The sequence below is a fragment of the Choloepus didactylus genome, chromosome 3, assembly GCF_015220235.1.
Source record: "Choloepus didactylus isolate mChoDid1 chromosome 3, mChoDid1.pri, whole genome shotgun sequence".
Taxonomy (NCBI): domain Eukaryota; kingdom Metazoa; phylum Chordata; class Mammalia; order Pilosa; family Megalonychidae; genus Choloepus; species Choloepus didactylus.
The window spans coordinates 177,421,178-177,441,924 of record NC_051309.1 but is presented as its reverse complement, the minus strand read 5'-3'; the positions used below and the strand labels follow the sequence as shown (position 1 = coordinate 177,441,924).

At 32.7% G+C, this 20,747-nt stretch overlaps 1 protein-coding gene across 1 annotated transcript in view; it reads left to right on the top strand.

Moving 5' to 3' along the window:
• NAF1 (nuclear assembly factor 1 ribonucleoprotein) overlaps positions 1-20,455 on the top strand; it is a 40,332-nt gene extending 19,877 nt beyond the window's left edge. The window contains exons 4-8 of the mRNA XM_037830940.1: positions 1,298-1,380; positions 5,219-5,379; positions 8,338-8,389; positions 11,086-11,188; positions 14,598-20,455. Of these exons, the coding sequence (XP_037686868.1) occupies positions 1,298-1,380; positions 5,219-5,379; positions 8,338-8,389; positions 11,086-11,188; positions 14,598-15,031 (833 nt within the window). The 3' untranslated portion in view covers positions 15,032-20,455. The remainder of the gene's footprint in view (positions 1-1,297; positions 1,381-5,218; positions 5,380-8,337; positions 8,390-11,085; positions 11,189-14,597) is intronic.
• Positions 20,456-20,747: the final 292 nt, after the last annotated feature.

Genomic DNA, 20,747 nt, shown 5'->3' with positions numbered 1-20,747 from the left:
GGTAATCCGTCTAGTTATGTGGAAGTGAAGGAATTTCCTGAAACTGAGGATCTTGTACTAATCCACACTTTCAAGGTATTAGTCCATTGGAAATTTTATCAATTTGATAAGTAAAGGAGTATAAACTATAAATTTATTTGTACCCAACTGCCTGTTCCTACTACCCAGACTGATAATAATAAAAAGAATGCATCTGTTAGGCTGCAGAAACACAGTGAGCAGTTGTGTTGTTGCAGGAAGAACATTGAAACTAGGGATCTAGGTTTTGGTGATAGCTCCTCCTGGAATTGGCTGTGGGCTAATACTTATTCTTGAGTCCTGTTTTCTCATCTTCCTATAGGGTTGTGGATATTGGAATAGGTGATTTTTAATTTTCATGTAATTTGACTCTCCAGGAAGACGATTGAGAGGAGAGATGATTGAGAATTAATCCTGCTGTTGCTTATTGTTACTATTAATCCTTTCTCACCATCTTTATTCAAGAAACAGATCTAACTCATAAAGTGTTGACCCATGATCTGTTGCTTATGTGTATGTTCAGAACTTCAGAAGTACAGTGCTGTTTAAATTAATTGGGATACAGGAGAAAGTCTTGGAATGAATGAATTTTAATAATCTTAGCTAATATGTTTCATTTCCCAACTAGACATAGCATTATATATGTAATGTAGCAGAGTAATTCTTGATTGTTGCTCTAATAGTCTAAGAATGTCTTTATGTTTTTTTTTTTTGCCATGGTGGTTCCGTTTGACATACGTAGCACTCACAAAAATTGAAGATTAGCTAGATCAGTGGAATAATGCTTTTGCTTTTTGAGAAGGAACGTTTAATGGTAAAAGTTGCTGTGAGTTCTGTCACTCTTTACCTATTCAGAGAAAGATTTTCATGTATCAGTAAGTAATCAGTGCTTTGTTGAGATTTTCTAGAGTGGGAAAGAAGACTAACTTATTTCTGCTAAAATAGGAGTTTTAGGGTTAAATGTAATTTGTTTTTGGTAAAAATTGAGAAAAACACAACTTGAATTCGACTCATTAATGGGCGATTCAAATTTTCTGTGAGATTATGTACTTTATTTCCCCTCTAATTTCTTAGAGTTGTAGATTTTTGTTTTAAACAAAAATATCTAGAATTCCTCTTCTTTTACTATGTGGTAATTGACTTTATCTAAAAGGAATACTCAGGTATATTCTTCAATGTTAAATCTTATTTCAAATTATATTGGAATGAAAACCTAAATTCTCACATATATTCTACATTAAATTCTGATTAAAGCTTAAAATAATGTTTTATTTTTCAGTGATAATTGAATCTATGACTAACATACCTCCAGTTAATGAGGAGACTGTAATTTTTAAAAGTGATCGACAAGCAGCAGGAAAGGTTTGTAAAAAAAAAAAAAACCATCCATTCTTGAATATTGACATTTTGCAGTAGGAGTTGTCAAATCAATAGATTTTTCTTTTCAACTCACATAACAAAGATCCATCATAAGATATTAACAAAATATAATAGGCAGCCTGGAAGGACCAAAATTAAAAATGGAAAAATTTATGAATTTTTCTGTTTCTTTGCTGATTTTTTTTTCTGATTCCCTAACTATCCTGAAAGTAGATTATTAATTTTAATAGCTGGTAACTTTAGAGAACGGAAAAGCTGTCTGCCATTCTGAGTTTTATTATGCAGACTGGTAGGAAACAAAAGCAAGCTTCTGCTTCAGTGGGTATTCAATCACTTAAGCTGTTTCCATAGCGTAGTTAACATTTGTGTAAAATTAAATCACGACTTTCTCTAATTAAAAAAAAAGTAGATTTGAAATCAAAATTTCTTATTGCTCAATAACTGAAGATGCTACAGCTTTTAGCTTTAAGAAAAGTTTGCTCTTTGTGCAGACACATTTTATTTCTTTGGCTTGATCTCCTTCTTATAGTGCTTTCTGTGCAATTCCAGCCTGTTGATTCAGACTGGCACCTTGGCTGGTTGCATATAGAACACGTAGGCCCAGCGTATGCTATGGAATGAGAGTTTGGATGACTGCATGCACTCTGCTACTTCTCTGTCTGTCAGTGTTTTTCCCAGCAGACCCTGTCCTATTTCTGTACCATGTGATGGTAATGGTCCATGTTTGTGACCCCTTTGTGTGACAGGAATCTTTTGAAATCTTGTATTAGAAAGATAATTGCTTTTGAGTAAGAGATGGTAAGTATTATAAAGTTAGAGCCAAATGAAAGGACACTTTGAAAATCACCTCTCAAATGTATAAAGCGTTTTAGTTTGATAAAACTTTATATAGAGTATTTCCGAAGAACATACACTAAAAGTATAAAGAAAGCTACTTGCCCACCTCATAATAAAGCTCTCAGACATAATTGTTGTAAATTCTATTTCTTACATTATTCTTGCAGTCTTAACTATTCCTTCCTTTGCTTTTATCTTAAGTAAAGTTGTATAGAAGTTGCAAAATACCCCAAATCAGTTGGAATGACTGAGCAGGGATGTAGGGTTTATGAAGCTCTGTGAGGTGAAGTGGGATCCCTGCAATCTAAAGTTGCTCTTCACAGTTTAACTCTCAGGTACTAGCCAGTCTACAATCTACACTTGGGTCTAAAACAGTTATTTAAAATATGAAGTCATTCTTTTCTTTAAATTTGGATTTACTTAAGTGGGCTCAGTCAAGGTTTCCTGTGACTGTTTGAGGTAGGACGATAAATACCTATCAGCATCAGTACATACCACATACTGATTCCACTGAGTAGCTTCCTTTTCCCAGCCATATGTGATATTTTTTACTTAAGACTTGGTAGCGATTTTATTGTAGCTGTGGCTCATAACACTTTAGATCCTTGGAACAGGCAAAGAAAAAAAAAATCATGCTTTGGTTTTGTCCAAGAATTTGAATGCCACTTAAATTTGCTTGTTGCATAAATCTGAACAATTATAATAAGGAATTTCTTAAGTGAAATCATTTTTCACAGCTATGAAATGGAATCATTCTATTTTTTTTGAGACAGTGTTTTAATATATATAATGTAGGCCAGTCAGGGTGATGCTGCAATAACCCTCTTATATACTCTGTGATTCTGTTGGAAAGGTCTGCTGTTTTTATCTGAATCCTTTCAAAGCAAGTTTCTCACTATTTTCTTAAGTTATTTGTTGTGCTTTTAAAAGAAAAATAATTTTAAAATTTTCAGTGCTCTTAGTGTTATTTTAGAACTCAATGGCATTATGTTTTGAATGACACTAATTGTTTTTTTAATTCATTTTATTGAGATATATTCACATACCATGCAGTCATACAAAACAAAGTGTATATTCAGTTTACAGTACCGTTATATAGTTATGCATTCATCACCAAAATTAATTTTTGACATTTTCATTACCACACACACAAAAATAATAAGAATAAAAATGAAAGTGAAAAAGAAAAATTAAAAAAGAACACTGGGTGCCTTTTGTTTTTGTTTTTGTTTTGTTTTGTTTCCCTCCCCCATTTTTCTACTCATCCATCCATAAACTAGACAAAGGGGAGTGTGGTCCATATGGCTTTCCCAATCACATTGTCACCCCTCATAAGCTACATTTTTATACAATTTTCTTCAAGATTCATGGGTTCTGGGTTGTAGTTTGATAGTTTCAGGTATTTACTGCTAGCTATTCCAATTCATTAGAACCTAAAAGGGGTTGTCTATATTGTGCATAAGAGTGCCCACCTGAGTGACCTCTCGGCTCCTTTTGGAATCTCTGCCACTGAAGCTTATTTCGTTTCCTTTCACATCCCCCTTTTGATCAAGAAGATGTTCTCCATCCCACGATGCCTGGTCTACATTCCTCCCCAGGTGTCATATTCCACGTTGCCAGGGAGATTCACTCCCCTGGGTGTCAGAGCCCACGTAGTGGGAGGGCGACACTAATTGTTTTTAGAGGAATCATACCTTCAGAAGTGGAAGCCTAATGGGTGAAAAGTTTTATGCCATATTGAAAACTAATAAAAACTTGAATACTATACTAATGATAGGATGAGAGCAGCAACTATCAAAATTCAGGAGTTGATGATGTGAAAAAAAAGGCACTTTCATCGTAGTTGTATAAATTGGTCCAAGCTATTTAGAAAAGTGTTTTAGCAATTTGCATTGAGAGTTTAATAATATTCATACACTTGGCTCCAACAGTTCCACCCCTTATGCATCAGTATTCAGGAAGTCTGAAGTACAAACTGATTTACATATAAGGATGTTCATGGCATCGTTTATTATATTGAAGAAATTGGAAGCTGCCTAAATGTCCTTCTGTATAAGAAGGGTTAATTAAGTTTTATAATACTATAAAGGAACATTATATAGGCACTAAAATTATGCTTATGAAGAAAACTTATAAGAAAATTTACTGCAACTTTAGGTTTTAAAATTCAGCCATTTATAAAATGTCTCAAGTATATTTATGAATAGGAAAAAGACTGGAAAAATCTACACTGAATTGGTTATAGTCTAGTTTCTATTATATATATATATTTGTTCTCAGAAACCTATTATTTTTGAAAATCCAGGTATACATTTGAAAAAGAATTTGAAAATGAGAGGTTTCCTTTTATCATTCATAAAACATTTTCAGAAATAAAATGTTTCTGTGCAAAGAGCAAACTCTTTTCTTAAAGCTAAAAGCTGTAGCATCTTCAATTATTGAGTAATAAGAAATTTCAGTTTCAAATCTTTTTTTTTGAATTAGAGAAAGTTGTGGTTTAATTTTACGCAAATGTTAACTACTCTATGGAAACAACTTAAGTGATTGAATACCCATTGAAGCAGATGCTTGCTTTTGTTTTCTGTCAGTCTGTATAATAAGATTCAGAATGGCAGACAGCATTTCATTTCTCTAAAGTTACCAGTTTTAATTGTTTTCCTTGTACCTTACAACTTAAATTAAAATAGTGAAAAAAATTTCATAGTTTGCATCTACTTGGTATCACCAAGGTGATTTGAATTTGGCAAGGGACAAAATTGTTACCAGTCACTTTAAATTCACCAAAAGGAAATTTGGAAAAACATGCATTTATAATCAAAGTTGAAGATTTTTATGAGTATGCAAGGATGATTTACAGATACAAATTCATTGCTCATTAATTGACAAAATTATCTTGTTTTTTAATTATTGGTGGTAGTTTTTTAAAAAAGGAATATATTACTAACTTTTCTAGTCATTGTTTTATGTTTATTCTATTTTATAGATATTTGAGATATTTGGACCTGTTGCTCATCCATTTTATGTGTTACGGTTTAATTCTTCAGATCACATTGAAAGTAAAGGTATTAAAATTAAGGATACTATGTATTTTGCTCCATCAATGAAAGACTTCACCCAATACATATTCACAGAAAAACTTAAACAGTAAGTTCTTTGACATGCTATAATTGTTCTTTGCTTATCTAACTTATATTTTAGGACTGATTTTCAATGGTGGTAGTTTCTTACATTTAAATGCTATGTGTTCTCTGAAGAGTTCATTTAGCCTCCTTATAGCATCTCTGAAAGCTACAATTTGTTATCCAGTTTTAGAGGTCAAGTTCATTTAAATCTTTTACCCAAACTTGACATGATCTGAGTAGGAGCACATTTGCCTTATAAATTTTTTAAATTCTAGTTCATTGCTTTTTCCATTATATATTTTCTTTTATAAACATGCTACTGCTACCTTGGTATTACCAATTTTTAAAAAATGCTTTTCCTTTTTAAATAAAATCTTCTTTGGATAGCTTTCATAGGCTTAATTATCCAATAAAAGTTTATAATTCTCAAGAAAAAAGAAAATGAGTAAATTTCATATTGCTTTATAAATTGTAATTTATAGAAGAGACAACTAAAATATATCCCTGAAAAGATGTGTATAAATGGGGTTGACTTAACTGAATTGAACTGAGAAGCAAACCGGTGCTCTTCGTTTCTTCTGTAAAGATAACCAACTGATGCATGTGCCATGCAGCTATTGAAGTTTCTGCATGTTATGCCCCCATTGCTTTATTCTGTATTTGCTAGGTTTTAGTTGTGTTGCTATCTGGTAGCTCTAGAAATGTTTATATCAGTCAAACTTGTTATTGTTATTATTTTCAGTAATTTAATTTTTACATAAACCAATGGCATCTGATTTTAAGTAGAGGAGTTACTTCTATAAAAATAAATTGAATATTTGGAAAGATGTAATGAATATGACCCACTAAAATATTGTCAAAGTAGTAGTGGAAGAAAGGACTGCAGAAGGTTGTGGTGGGGTAGGCTGGGTAGAGGGTGAGGAATCTTAAATTACAAGGCTTTGCTCAAATTAACACACAAGTTCCTTTTAGTTCTAGCTCTCCTTTAATTGGGAACTTGGATATAGGTGATGCATTATGGATGTGGTTTTTGCAGGGAAGACAGAGGAGCTCTGTCAGTGAGTGGCCTTGGTTACTACAGCCAAAGTACTGATTCCAATTGCATGGCCTAAAGTCTCCACATCACTTAAATATCAAATTAAGTCTCTGACTTCTGTTTTATTATTTCAGAGATGAAAATTTTAACCAATTGATTAAAGTCATATTTAAGAATCCATGTAACTCTCTGAAGGAAAATTTTGTCTAAGTTATTCTTCAGGTTTTGTAAGGTTAATTCTAAATAACTGCTGACACAAAAGATTAAATAGTTAGGTCATAAAGATTTTAATATTCTTGCAAACAATGCCTAAAAATAATTAGTAATTGATTCTGCTTTGCATGTTAAAATGATACTGTGGATATGCCATACATTTAGCGTTTAACAAAGTATTTTAAATTAAAACAGACAAACTGGAAAAGTCATTGAAAGATGTTTATTAAATAGATCTTAAGTTATTAGAAGCAGTCTTTTTTCTTGGTTTATAATATTCCTGGAGGGAAATAAAAATAAACCAAAGAATTTGGGATATTAGGCCCATCCTGCAGAAACCCCGCTTGACAGAAGACCTAGTCTATTCTAGACTGGTTTGTCTGGAAACTCAGTGGAGCACTTTGCTTTTGAGGTAGAAAAGTTCAGCCTATCTTTAGTTCATTGGTCTTTGAGAAAGGCCATTTTAATCTTAGCTTCCAGTGTATTTACTGCGTTGTTAAAAATGCTTTTTTGAAATGTTGATTGAGCTTTCCTTTAGTAGATTTTGAATTCTTGTGGTATATGTACTAGTTGGGGCAATCTTACCATTTATATAAACCTCAGACTGAGCACTGCAGGCTGGGATATGACATATATACATAATAGAGTAGTGGAGCTGTGATAAGTGCACAAGTGTAGAATGACAGTTAATGAATAAATGATTTTTTAAAAGCTGTGGAAAAGTTAATTGATTTAATGCCTCATATAAAATGTCAAAGTTTTTAATCGAAATTTTAAAGCAAACTTAATGCTTTTCATGTTGTTCCAACCCACTGATGAGTGTAAATTGATTTAAATGGCATTAATTGCTGAGAATCCTTTTTTTTTTTTTTTTTTTTGAAATCCAGTTTAAAGCAGGGAGGGCTACATCTAGTCCTCATACTCTGTAATGTTTTATTGTAATTGATTAACAGAACATTATTCCAAAGCTATGAAGTTAAAAAGATTAAAAATGAACTTTTCAGAAATTATAACCATACTTATAATATATATGTGCTTTTGTTGGTCTTATAGTGTAAAACTTTCCACCAAAAGTAACTAATTTTCAGCTATACTTACTCATTTCACATTTGCTTGTGATTAGTGTCCGAGAATCTTCCAAGTTTCTCCCACCCCCAAACTAGATAGTCTTTTTTTCTCCCACTCTGCTTTGAAAATCACTGCTGGCATGAGTTTTGGTTGTTCATGGAAAGTTGTTGATATTCCTCAAATAAATTAAGGAAAAATAATTTCATGTCATATTTAATTTTCTTTTATGTGTATTTACCCCTACTGTTAAAACTTGTAAAATTTTAGACAAGGGAGTGCTTCATGATCATTTTTGTATTCTTAGCAACTGGAACAGTGCCTGACCCATAGTTGATGTTGACTGAACTTAGTTTTTGAAAACTTCAGTTATCATGAAAGTAAAAAATTAGTCATAGCAAAACCACTTTCCTTTGTGTGCCTCAGCCTTGGCTTCACATTCTAATTCCTCAGTCCTCGTATTTAGTTGTGTTCATATTTTGTGTTTCTTTTACAAGCTATAGCCATATTCTCTGAAACAAGGTCCTTTATTTTTTGCTGTTATTTTCATATGTATCGTAAAATTAGAAGTTGAGTTCTTTCTTCTTTAACATTTTTTCATACTTATAAGTGTTTAATTGAACCTTCATAAATACTTCTTTGATCTTTTTTTTTTCCTTCTTCTAGAGATAGGGGATCAGATGCATCGTGGAAGAATGATCAGGAACCACCACCAGAAGTATGTATTAAGTTTTTTTACCCAGCATTTTTGAAAGTGAGGCCAGACTTAATATTATATTAAAGTTTATCATTATTGATCTCAAGCAGCTTAGCAGCCATATTGTATTCTTCTCCCACTGTTCTAGGTGATTGATTCATATGTTTCAGTAAAAATTTCTGATTTATCATTTTAGGGGAAAAAAGTTTCCAGTCATGTTAGTTGCTTTAATTATTGTCAAGTCATCATTTCCCATGTTAATTTCCTATTTTTATTAATTTTGTTGATACTTGGTTTAGTAAAGGCAAAATATCATTATTTTAAAATATTTTATTCAATTTTGTAAATTCTCCATGTGGAATAAAAAGACATTCATTATGGTGCTTTTAATAAACTGACCTTTTGGAGGTACAGAGTCACTAGAATCTGCCCACCTCTCCATTTTTAAAATAGTAGTTATCTTCCTAGTAAAAGAACACTCAATTTTATGTACTTTAATTGATGTTAGCAAGACAGTAATTTTATGTTCCAAAGTGACTTGATATCCAATGTTAAATAGAGTCAGGAATAATCTGTAAATGAAAGAAGTATTTTGTAGTAATATTTGTTTATCTTTCCATGGAGATGTGTAAGCAGATTTTCTTTTTGTTATTAAAATATAAAAATTACAGCAATATAAATACATTCATTTATTGAAAATAATGTGAATTTTTGCAGTATAAAAGACAATATACTTGTAAGTCAGAGTTCTTAAATGTGCTCAGTAGTTCAGATGAATTTCTCAGTATTGTAGGTTCTTGGCAATTTTGCATATTTAACTTTAGTCATTTTAGATGTTCTCAAGTGATGCTGAAGATTCTTGGCCTGTGTTAATTTCTGATTTTGCTGAAGCATGAATCAGGTTTATGTCCAGTTAGAGTGTGAATCAAACCAGTGAATGATCATACCTTCCTATTCACTTTGCATTGGGATTGTTTTCTAGTTAATGTTGAATATACATAACACTCCCATTAAGGTCCCAAAGAGGCACTTAAGGTGCTCAGTTATGTTAGGACATCTTATTATGGGAATTACATGTTGTAAAAGTATTTGGGGATTTACAATGGCCTCCAAACATATATCTTGTGAAATCCAAACGTTCTAATATATACCCATTGTTTCAGAACTAAGCACTGAAGTTGCTAATTATGGTAGTGTTAATTCTTTAGAAAATTGGTTAATTGCAAAATTAAAACCTAACATATTTTAGTGTGGTTCCCCCCCCATGTAGTAGCTGACTGCATGTCAGAGACCATTATGGAAAACTCTGAGATTGTAAAATTTATTGTATTTTGGTGAAATTTTATAGCATACAATTATTGTCTACTTTTGCTTATGTTTTTCATATATTTTATATGAAACAAAATCTGTTATCTGGTGTTAATGGAATTATAAAATACTTGAACTATGAGAGAACTTGGCAGTCGTGATAAATGTAACCCATAAGTCTTGTAGCAGTGGCTTTTTGATGTAGCAGTGAATCCCAATTCTTCATTTTATATAAATTTTTTCACTTATAATTTAAACTCATTTTCTCTTGGAAGTTGGGTCATGCTTATATCAGCTTATGAAAAGCCTTTTCCTACGGTTCTATCTATATAGCATCTTTTGCAATTTTCTACACCATTAATTTGCCTTATTCTTTGTTTTGGGCCTTGCTATATACCTCCTACCATATTATTAAAAGAATTAATACCTATAAACTGTTTACAGCAGTGCTTGGCATATTGTAGATATGTGTAAAATATCTGAGTGAATGAACGGTAGAACATTCTCTTCTATTTTTGTATTAGATCTGAGAATTCATTTTATTCACTTAATCCTTACATTCAGGGTATCTAAAATCTCCTTCCTTCCTTTGCAGTTGGGACTTCTAAATTTTTTTAAATTAATTTTACTTAAAAATTGCCAAAATTTACAGACACTGTATAACCACCAAGCATCAACTTGCCTTTCCCCCATTCTCTGGTAACCTCTAATCTACTTTGTATCTCTAAGAAATTGTTATTTTTAGATAGTTCATAAATAAAATCCTTATGTACCTTGTTTATTTCACTGATGTTCTCAAGGTTCATCCATATTGCAGCATGTCTCAAAGTTTTTCTTATGGCCAAATAATATTCCACTATGTGTACCTACCACATTTTGTTAATCCACTCATCTGTTGATGGATACTTGGGTTGTTCCCATCTTTTGGCTATTGTGAGTAATGCTGCTATGGACAGTAGTGTACAAAGATCTGTTTGAATCTCCGTTTTCGATTGCTTTGGGTATATAGAAGTGAAATTGCTAGGTCATATGGTAATTTTATATTTAACTTTTTAAGGAAACTACGATGAGTTGAGTCTAAGCTAGACAAGTCAGTCTTCTAACCAGGGAATATCCATATCTGAAGGTTATAAAGTTCTGCATGTTAAAGTTATCTGTCTGAAACTTTCTAGGAATTCAAAATAAAAAAAAAAAAATACTTGAGTACTCATCTTGATTACTGATCTCAAGATGATAAGAGTCAGTAGGCATTTATCAAAACATTATTTCCTGCCATATCTGATTAATTAAAATTTACTGGAAAGTTCTTTCAGGGTCAGTAGTAAAAGGTTTATTCTTTCTACCCCTAAGTATGTGCTATTGAATTAGCAAACCTAGGTAACATAAATCTATACATTTATTTCTGCAAGGCCTTAGATTTCAGCGATGATGAAAAAGAAAAAGAGGCCAAACAGAGAAAAAAATCTCAGATTCAAGGCCGGAAGAAACTCAAGTCTGAATTTAATGAGCCAGGTGAGTAAATGAAATAATCATTTTGTGTCTTCATTTACATCTACCTAAGTTCATCAGCAGTAAATCTGAAGGAAACATCTGGATTCTCTCCCATAGGGGATGTGGTGAGAAAGAGTCACAGGGAATATTCTTTGGTAGTTTTGTGAGCTTAAGGTACAAAAGTTGCTCTAGGGGTTAAAAAAAAAAAAAAAAAAAAAAGCAGGCTATGCCTTGTTAGGGTCATTTGTGCTTATAAGCACTTTTCTTAAGGCTAGTTGCTTCCATTTTTAAGATTAAATGGTATAGAACTTAATGCTTAAATCAATTTTTTAATCTTTTAACATGTTTTCCCTTTCATGCAGATTTTCTATGAACATAAGTTTTCATTTCTCTGGAATGAATGCCCAAGAGTGCAATTGTTTGGTCATATAGAAGTTGTAAGTTTAGTTTTAAGAAACTACCATACTGTTTTCCAGAGTGACTGTATCATTTTATGTTCCTGTCAGCAATATATGAGTGATTCAATTTCTCTGCATTCTCTCCAGCACTTGGTTTTGTCTATATTTTTATATTTTAGCCATTCTAATAAATGTGTAGTGGTATCTCATTGTGGTTTTAATTTGCATTTTCCTCATGGTCAGTGCTGGTGAATATCTTCCCCTGTGCCAATTTGCCATCTGTAAACTCTGTTCAGTGAAGTGCTCATGTCTTTTTCCTATTTATAAATTGTATTGATGTTTTTTGCTTTTGTTTTTGCTTTACTCTGGTTATGAGAGTTTTTTAAATGTATTTTAATTTATTAGTCCTTTTTTGGAAATGTGGTTTGCACATATTTTCTTCCAGTCTGTAGTTTGTCTTGTCATCCTGTTAATGGGACGTTTGACTGAGTAAAAGCTTTTGTTTAAATTTTTTTTCGTTTATGGAATCTGACAACATCTGACAACTCCAACAGCTCCTTACCTAGCCCAAGATCCCAAAGATTTTCTTCTGTGTTTTTTTTTTTCTAAGAGTTTTATAGCTTTTATTTTGCAACTAAGTCTGATTCATTTTGAGTTAATTTTTGTTTGATGTGAAGTTTAGATGAGTGTTCATCTTTTTGCCCATGGATGTCTTATTGTTCCAGCAGCACCCATTGAAAGGATATCTTTCCTCATAAAATTGCTTTTGCATTTTTGTCAAAAATCATTTGGGCATGTTTGTGTGGGTTTATTTCTTTGATCTCTGTTTGTTTTCATTGATCTGTGTGTCTTTACCGCACAGTGTTGATTATTGTCGCTATAAAATAAGTCTTGAAATTGGAAAGTGATTCTTCTCTATTCTTTTTCAAAATTGTTTTAGCTATTCTAGTTCTCTGCCTTTTCATATAAGTTTTAGAATAATCTTCTCTGTCTACAAAAAATCTTGGGATTTTTTTATTAATTGTATTAATTAAATCTGTATATTAATTTGAGGAGAATTGACATTTTTACTATGTTGAGTTTTCAATTCCATGAATGTGGTATGCCTTTCCATTATTTATATATATATATTTTTTTTTTTCCCATCAGCATTTTATAGTTTTTAGCATACATGCCCTGTATGTGTTTTGTTAGATACACACCAAGTATTTTTTTTTTTTCAGTTCTGAATTTTGCAGTTTTAATTTTTGTGTCCACATGTTCATTGCTAGAATATAGAAATACAGTTGGTTTTTGTATGCTTATCTTATATTTTTTGACCTTGCTAAACTCTCATAGTTTTTTTAGAGTCCTTGATATTTTCTACATAGACAATTATGTCATTTTTAAATAGGGACAGTGTTATTTTTTTCTTTCCAATCTCTGTCTTTTATTGCTTTTTCTTGCCTTATTGCATTCAGTGTAATTTATAGCGCTATGTTTGATAAGAGTGTGCTGTTCCTGATCTTTGGGGAAAACATTCAGTCAGTCTTTCACCATGAAGTATAATGCTAGCTGTAAATATTTTGTAGATGCTCTTTATTAAGTTGAGGAAGTTAGCCTTTATTGCTATGCATCAATTGATATGGTAATGATTTTTTTTTTCTTTCACCTGTTAATATGATAGATAACCTTAACTGATTTTTAAATATTGAATCCACCTTGCATCCCTGGTAAAAACCAGTTAGCCATGGTATGCAACTGTTACTTTATGTATTTTGTGTGTGTGTGTGTGTGTGTGTGTGTGTGTGTGTCTGGATTCTCTTTCCTCTTATTTTGTTAAGGATTTTTATACTTATATCCATGTGGGATATGATGTATAGTTTTTTGTTGTTGTTTTACTATCTTTGCCTGGTTTGTTGTTAGGGTAATACTAGCAGTACAGTGTCTATAAATGTCAGTTAGATCCCATTAGTTAATGGTGTCATAGAGTTCTTTTATATCCTGATTTTCCATCTAGTTATTTCATCAGTTTTCAAGAAAGAAGTGTGAAAGTCTCCAACTGTAATTGTGAATTTCTCTATTTCTCCTTTCAGTTTTATCAGTTTTTGCGTCATGTATTTTGATTCTCTGTTTGTTGCATGCACATTGGGATTGTTTTGTCTTCTTGATAGATGACCCTTTTATTGTTATAGAATGTCTCATTCTTTCTGTAACTATTTCCTTTGCTTTGAAATCTTTATATTATACTAATATATGATGCTCCTCCTTTCTTTTGTTTAGAGTTTCATGAGATTTCTTTCACCATCCTTTTACTTTGAACCTACATAGTCAACATGGCATGGGGTTGGGTTATGTTTCTTAATCTCTGCGCATCTTTGGCCTTTAACCGGTTTGTATTAGACCATTTATATTATAATGTAATTACTGATATTTTAGGGCTTAAGTGTGTCATTTTATTTTATTTTTCTATTTATTTTCTCTGTTTTTACAACTCTTGTGGCCTCCACTAATACCTATGGGGTGGGGGCAGTAACTTTGTTATTGCTGGGCGTTGATGAAAGTCCTGATGCTCCACTAGGTTTCTAATAGCACCCCACTGTGAGAGGGGTAGGAATATTGTATTACTGCCAGTAGTGGTCAGCTCTCTCTGCAGCATTTTCTGACACCATACAGGTGGGAAGGTTGGTGTTCCTAATTACAGCCTGGAGAGAGTGGAACCCTAGGCTCTATACTTGGCCTTTGATGGGTGGCAATGGTGCCACAGATTTTTTTTGTTTTTTGTTTTGTTTTGTTTTGTTTTTTGTTTTGGTAGCATTTGGCTAGAATAGAGTGATTGTTTTCTGTCTTACTAGACTTTCCCTCTCCTGACCCTTTGATTTTGTTTTGCCTTTTAAAATCAATAATTTTAAGCCTAATACTGCATTTTTAACTGTCGTAAGGTATACTGGAAGTTAAAGAGAATGCATTTTTGAAATTCAGACAAGTTTTTTTTAATGTATTAAAGTTAATTTTAATTGTTTTTATTCTTTGATTTTTTCCCCCATTTAAAGGTGGAGATTTTGCAGAACTGCATCAGAATTGGAATGCTCATAACTCTACCTCAGACTACTCAAAAGGATACTGCAACAGAGAATTCACACGAGGATTTTCCAGGGGTGGATACCCTAGACCTTTCCATGGAAGACCCCCACGTCAGCAGTTTTATAACTCAGAACATGTGGTATCTCAGGAGACTTCTGGGTTTCCACCTCAAAGACAAGACAGTCCTGTTATGCCTCAGTATCCCTTTCCTCCTCCAGTATTTGACATGCATAGTTTTTCACTTCCTCCACCACCTCCACCTCCGCCCCCATCTGTAAATATGGGTTGGGCTGCACCTCATGGTGCACTTATGGCACCTCATCCATTACTTAATTTACCATACGCTCTCCCCCCACCCCCACCCCCTCCCCCTCCCCCCCCTTCCTGCCCCACCCTCTTCTGAGATGATAATACTCCTTTGGATCTTATTATTAGGTGAATGTATGCATTTCCAGAGAAATGTGGACTTTTTCAAATTATATGTTACGGTAAGGGATTTTTTTTCTTTTTAAAAGAAAGAGATTATGGAGCTAGGTTTTTAAAACACTATAAAATACTAAATAATTATTCCTTTGGTTGTACGTTGATATATATATATATATATACTTGTAACCTTTGTAAAATTGTATCTGTTTGAAAATTTCAGCCTAAATTGATGGGGAAAAATCCAATTATGTAATATTTAAATAAAATTTTGAATCAAAGCCTCCCTCCATCTCCCCACCCCTGCCTAATTAAAAGAAAGAAATCTAAATATATCCATGTGTGATTGTATCCAATAATAGATCTGGAGCAACTTTCATTATGGATTAAAATATACCAAACACACTGATTGTCTTGATATATCTGAAAAAAAGATTTGAAGTCCTTTTTGAGCGTCTTTTAAAATAAACTATTTTTATATATTTATACTTGGGAAATTGACTTTAATTGTAAGTCCAATTTACCGGTACATTTAAATGTCCCTAATTTCTGTTTTTTTAGGCAAGTAATAAGTTCAGAGGAGGAAAGCCTTACATATTTGCAGAGGCTATGACAACAAAGTTAATGTTCATTAATTATACATAGGAAGGCTGTGTGAATTTCCATTATTTGAGCACTATTTGGTATGTTTTGTGATTTAACGACTTAAAGGGAAACAAGGGTATTCATACACACAGAACACAAAATGTATTTAGGGACTCGGTATCCCATCTTTGTTTCCTGTATGCTCATATACCTGGCACAGACTAAAGTGCTTTATAAATATTTATTGAGTGACTGAGTTTAGAGTTCCTAACTGATCAGTGAATGTTACTTTTTATTGTGAAGTGTAAATGTAAGGAGAAATTATGGAATTTTAGAAGTAAAAAAGACCTTAGAAGTAGCCTAAATTAGTTTTATAAACATGGAGCCTAACTAAGATTTCCAAAGAGGTTAAGTAACTTGAGATCATTCAGCTAGTGAGATTGCAGGGAGCTGAACCTAGTTTTGATTGCTAGATCAGCATTTTGCATTAAACTGGTGCTTCCCAAACTTTTTCAGTTCTTGACACTCTTAGAAGTAATGTTCATATAGCAAATTGGGGTAATCTGGAAGGCCACTTGTCACAAGTCCATGATCCCTGGGGCCTCTGGTTGCAGCCAGGACTCGTCCTTTCCGTTGGACCAAAGAGATTATTAGATTTCTGGTGGACATATGCCCCTGGTATACTTTGACTCTATCATTTGTTTACTTCAGAACTTTCTTATTCTTTCTTCAGATGTTTTTGTAGCACTTCTTTAGGAGTTGCCTTCATAGATTGTACCATGGTCTTTTTTAATATGCCTAGTTGTGGCAGATATTTTACTTTATATTGGGAGGTTTAACTTTTGGAAATAACCATTTCTGGTGAATAAGATTAAGTACGCTGACTTTTGCTCCAAAGCAAGGTGTGGCTATAAAAGAAAAAAAAGATGTGATTTACTAGTGCTCAAGGCAGTAGCAAAAAGGAGATTATAAAAATATTTTGAAATGCTGTGGAACTGTTCTGCTGTCATTTAAGTAGATTCAGCAAAAGCCATGAAGTTTACTTGGAACAAAAACAATATGCACACAAGTCATACATAGTACGTAAAGTCACTTTAATTAGGCATGAGTAACTTGTTGTTACCAACCCACTAATACTGCTTTACATATATAATAATATAAGTTGTTGATACTTGCTGCTTTAAATATGTAATATAGTAAGATTATAGTATGAAAAATTTCATGGTTGAGCTTTAAGTATGATTCTCAAAAATATTTCTTGGACATCCCAAAATATATAATAGAGTAATAAAGTTTAAAAGCCAGTTTTATACATGTATTTTTTGCCATCCAAATATGTTTTTTTGTCTGAATTTAGATAGCAGAGGATACTGTATATTCAGTCTGTTTGGTTCCTGAGTCTCAAAAAAATTAGTGAGTCCAGAAAGGAAGGAATGAGATACATTTCCCAGCCCTTTCTGCAGCTAGTTGTGATCATGAGGCTAGATTTAGGCCACCAAATGAGGGTGGAAGTGTGTGCCAGTTCAGAAGACAAGGCTATTTGCATAGTGTCTCCTGCCCTCCTTGAGGCCTGAATGTGGAAGTAACACCTAGCTAGCACCATGCAATTGAGGAATATCTAAACCATAAAATGTAAAGAACTGGGTCCTTAGGTTGGAATTGATTTACTCTAAAGGAAGTTCATGTCAATAACAAGTAATACCAGTGCAAAGTTATTTTGTAGAAGATGATGCTATACTCTTTTTTTTGTTTGTTTGTTTCACATTGTACAACCCCCTTCAGTGCTCACAGCCCATGGGTATTGAGGCTGGGCAATGGTTTGAGGCTAGTTTATTCTGGCATGGGTACACTATGATGCTATACTCTTAATAAATGAGTAAAGGTACAGTGAAATAAACTTGAAGCTTTAATAGTTTAAATTATGATTAAAAGCATTCTTACAAGCTGTTCTTTAATACAGTATTTACAGGAAATGGAAATTTTGAAAATGAGGTTTTTGTTTGAAATGCCTCTTGGTCAGCTAGTTGGAGCTGTCTGTAACCGACAAAAATAGAAATAGGAATCACAGTGAATTACTATTAGCCCTCTGGCTTTCATCATCACCTCTACAGCTTTATTGCCAGAACAAGTTTTTAAAATTACCCAATGATGTCTATATACAGTGGAAAAGATAGTACCTTAGAAGACAGGACTAGCTGTTTCCCGCTAACCCACAATGACTATAAGACATCTGGCTTGCATCTTATTTGAAGTCTACAGTGCAAATGACAGTGCTACTTTTTATGCTTGGTAGAATTTTATAAGAGTCAAATGGAATTATAACTAAAAGCACTAAAACCTCCTTTTCTACAAGAATGAGAAGAATAAGATGTTGCCACCCAGTTACAGTAAATCATCAAGCCATTATAATCATGATGGCACTAAAATTCTTACAACCTCTTTACTTTAGGTACTGGTATCTAGCATGGATGTTTAATATTGAGCTGAATGAATCCATTTGAGCTCTACTTTGAATTAAGTTGGTGCCTCAACCACCTAGGTCCAATTTGCCTTCCTCCCTATACTTAATTTGCAGTGCCCAGAAATCACCTCAGTTAGCTTGTTTAAAATACACATTCATCCCCATATTCAAATTCAGTATATCTGAGATGAAATCTAGGATTTTAATAGGCACTCCAGGTGATTAATTTCAGGGTTTATTTTTAGTTTGCATGTATTTCAGGGTAAATACACTGCTACAACTTCTTGGCCTTTCACTGTGGTTTCAGGAAGTTCTCTTTGGGGTAGGGTGAGGATATGGGGAAGAAAAGAGGAAGAAAACTGTAGCTACTAAAATGGCATCCTTGGCATTTCACTTGATTCTCAGAAGTGTGCTTTGCCAACCAAGTCCATCTCTGGGATTTTAAGAGAAGGAAGAACCTGTATCTTTCACTTGGAAGAGAGAAATACAACAATTTTTGTACTCCTCAGACTTAAAGTGTAGCCCTGCATCTTGAAACTACTAAAAGTGAAGAACACATTATTTTCTACTCATGCAAATACTTACTTCAAACAGAATTTTATATTGGCCTTTACTATAATAAAATAATGATTAAATATGGATATTACCTTTAGATGTTTACAGTCTAAAATTGCTAAGATAATGCATTTTGTTTTAGTGAGATGAATAACTCCTCTTTTACAGAAAAGTTAGTGAGGCCAATAGTAATTGAGTGATTTGACCATTTACTACTGTGTATCTTAATGATTAATAGTACTAATGGAACATAGGGAGGATGTAAGTAATAAGCATTGACCGTGTGCCTGTGTGCAAAAGTCTCCATTGTTTTTTAAGAAGTCAGAAAATAGCATGCTTTTGCTTCTTTCCCTCCCACATTCTGATTTGCCATTCTCGCCTCCATTTTATATTATTTTTCTTTCTTACAACTGGTGGTAACCAAATACATAAAATAAATTCAGGCCATTTGATAAATAAGATGAGAATATTCTGAGTTCCAGGCTACTGAAATGTTAAGCTTTTTAATAAATAAAGGGAAGTGGTATTTAAAATCCCAGGTGCTAAAATATTTTTAAGCTCAAAGTTTCTTAGGATAACTATGATTGAGGAGAAGATAGAAACTCAAACATAATATGTCATTTATATATATATTCTATTTCAATAATGTTTGGCATTTGCATTCAGCTTTATAAATTTAGATTAAAAAATTTAAGACAAGTCTGTTAAATTGGCTTCAATGGTTTCTACTTAGTTCTTTTACACAGCTTCCCATTATTGAGTTATTTTGATTTTAAGTCAGCAAAAGTACATCTTCAAACAGTTTTAAAAATGAAGATTATAGAAGTTGTATGTTTTGTAGGACCTTGATTATCACTGTCTATCTTACTGTGAAGATACAAAATTAAAAGTTGCCTAGGAACAATTAACAGCAAAATCAGGATTACTGAAAATCACAAAAAAAATTTGAAAATAACTGAATAAAGTTTCTGAGATTGAAGAAGGGGAAAAATGATAAAAGCATGAAAAATAGGACAGAAAAAAGGGTAAGAGATCTCATAAATAAAAGTATATAAGTGCAGACTGAAAGGGCTTACTTTGTAGCATGCAAAATTAAGAAAAAGACACAAATTCAGACTGTTGACATTCTAAAATGTAAATATAAAGAAAACAATATACCTCCAAGAAACCAAAAAAAGCTATTTCAGTATCAGACTGGCCTCAAGCAGCTCTGTGAGACAAAAGACCTAAGACAATGAAACAGCACCAACATAAATTTTTAGGAAGAATTGTGCAACTTAATTTAGGCAAGTTTCCTTCCAAAAGGAAGAAAATTATATAGGTCACATTCTCTTTGATCATGAAATAAATTTATAAATTAGCAATGATTAAAGCAACAATAGCAAAACAATCCTCATTTAGAAATTAGAAATTAATTTTAAAATTCCTTCCAACTAACCAATGGGTCTAAGAAGAAATGAAACATTACAATTCCTTGATAACTGGGGAATGGGGGAGAGGGAGTGAGGCAATAGTTATGCTTCATCAGATATAAAATCATCAGCCAGTAGTAAATTGAGAGAATTCATTTCCATAAGGGTTATTAGTTTTCTAAAAAGTAATGAAATAAAGGGCAGTTAGATAAAGAATAATAAAGCATAGGGGAAGGAAATGAAGTGAAAGCAGAGAGTAATAAATTAGGAAAAAAACCCAGTAGATAAAGAGTAGGAGCTTGTTCTGTAGAGAAAAGCCAATCCTCTCTTCAAGTCTATTATCTGAAAACATAAGGAAACATAAATAGACATAAAGTAGGAAAAGGTGCTGGGATGTTAAAATCAAGTTTAAAGTCTATTAGAAAAATAAATACTATTATTAAAAATAATTAAAAAGCCCAAGGGGGGAAAACCCAACTTCAAAAATGTAGGTGAAATAAAGATGATTTCAGACAAACAAAGGCTAATAGAGTTTGTTGCACTTCAGAAATTTATCTATAGATATATTCTCACAAAAGTCGTTGGGGTGTTGAGTGTGTATGTGTGTCTAAAGGTGTTTATTGCGACATTTTAATAGTGACTAAAATCTTGAAGACCACTTAAATATTCATCTAGTGAGTGCT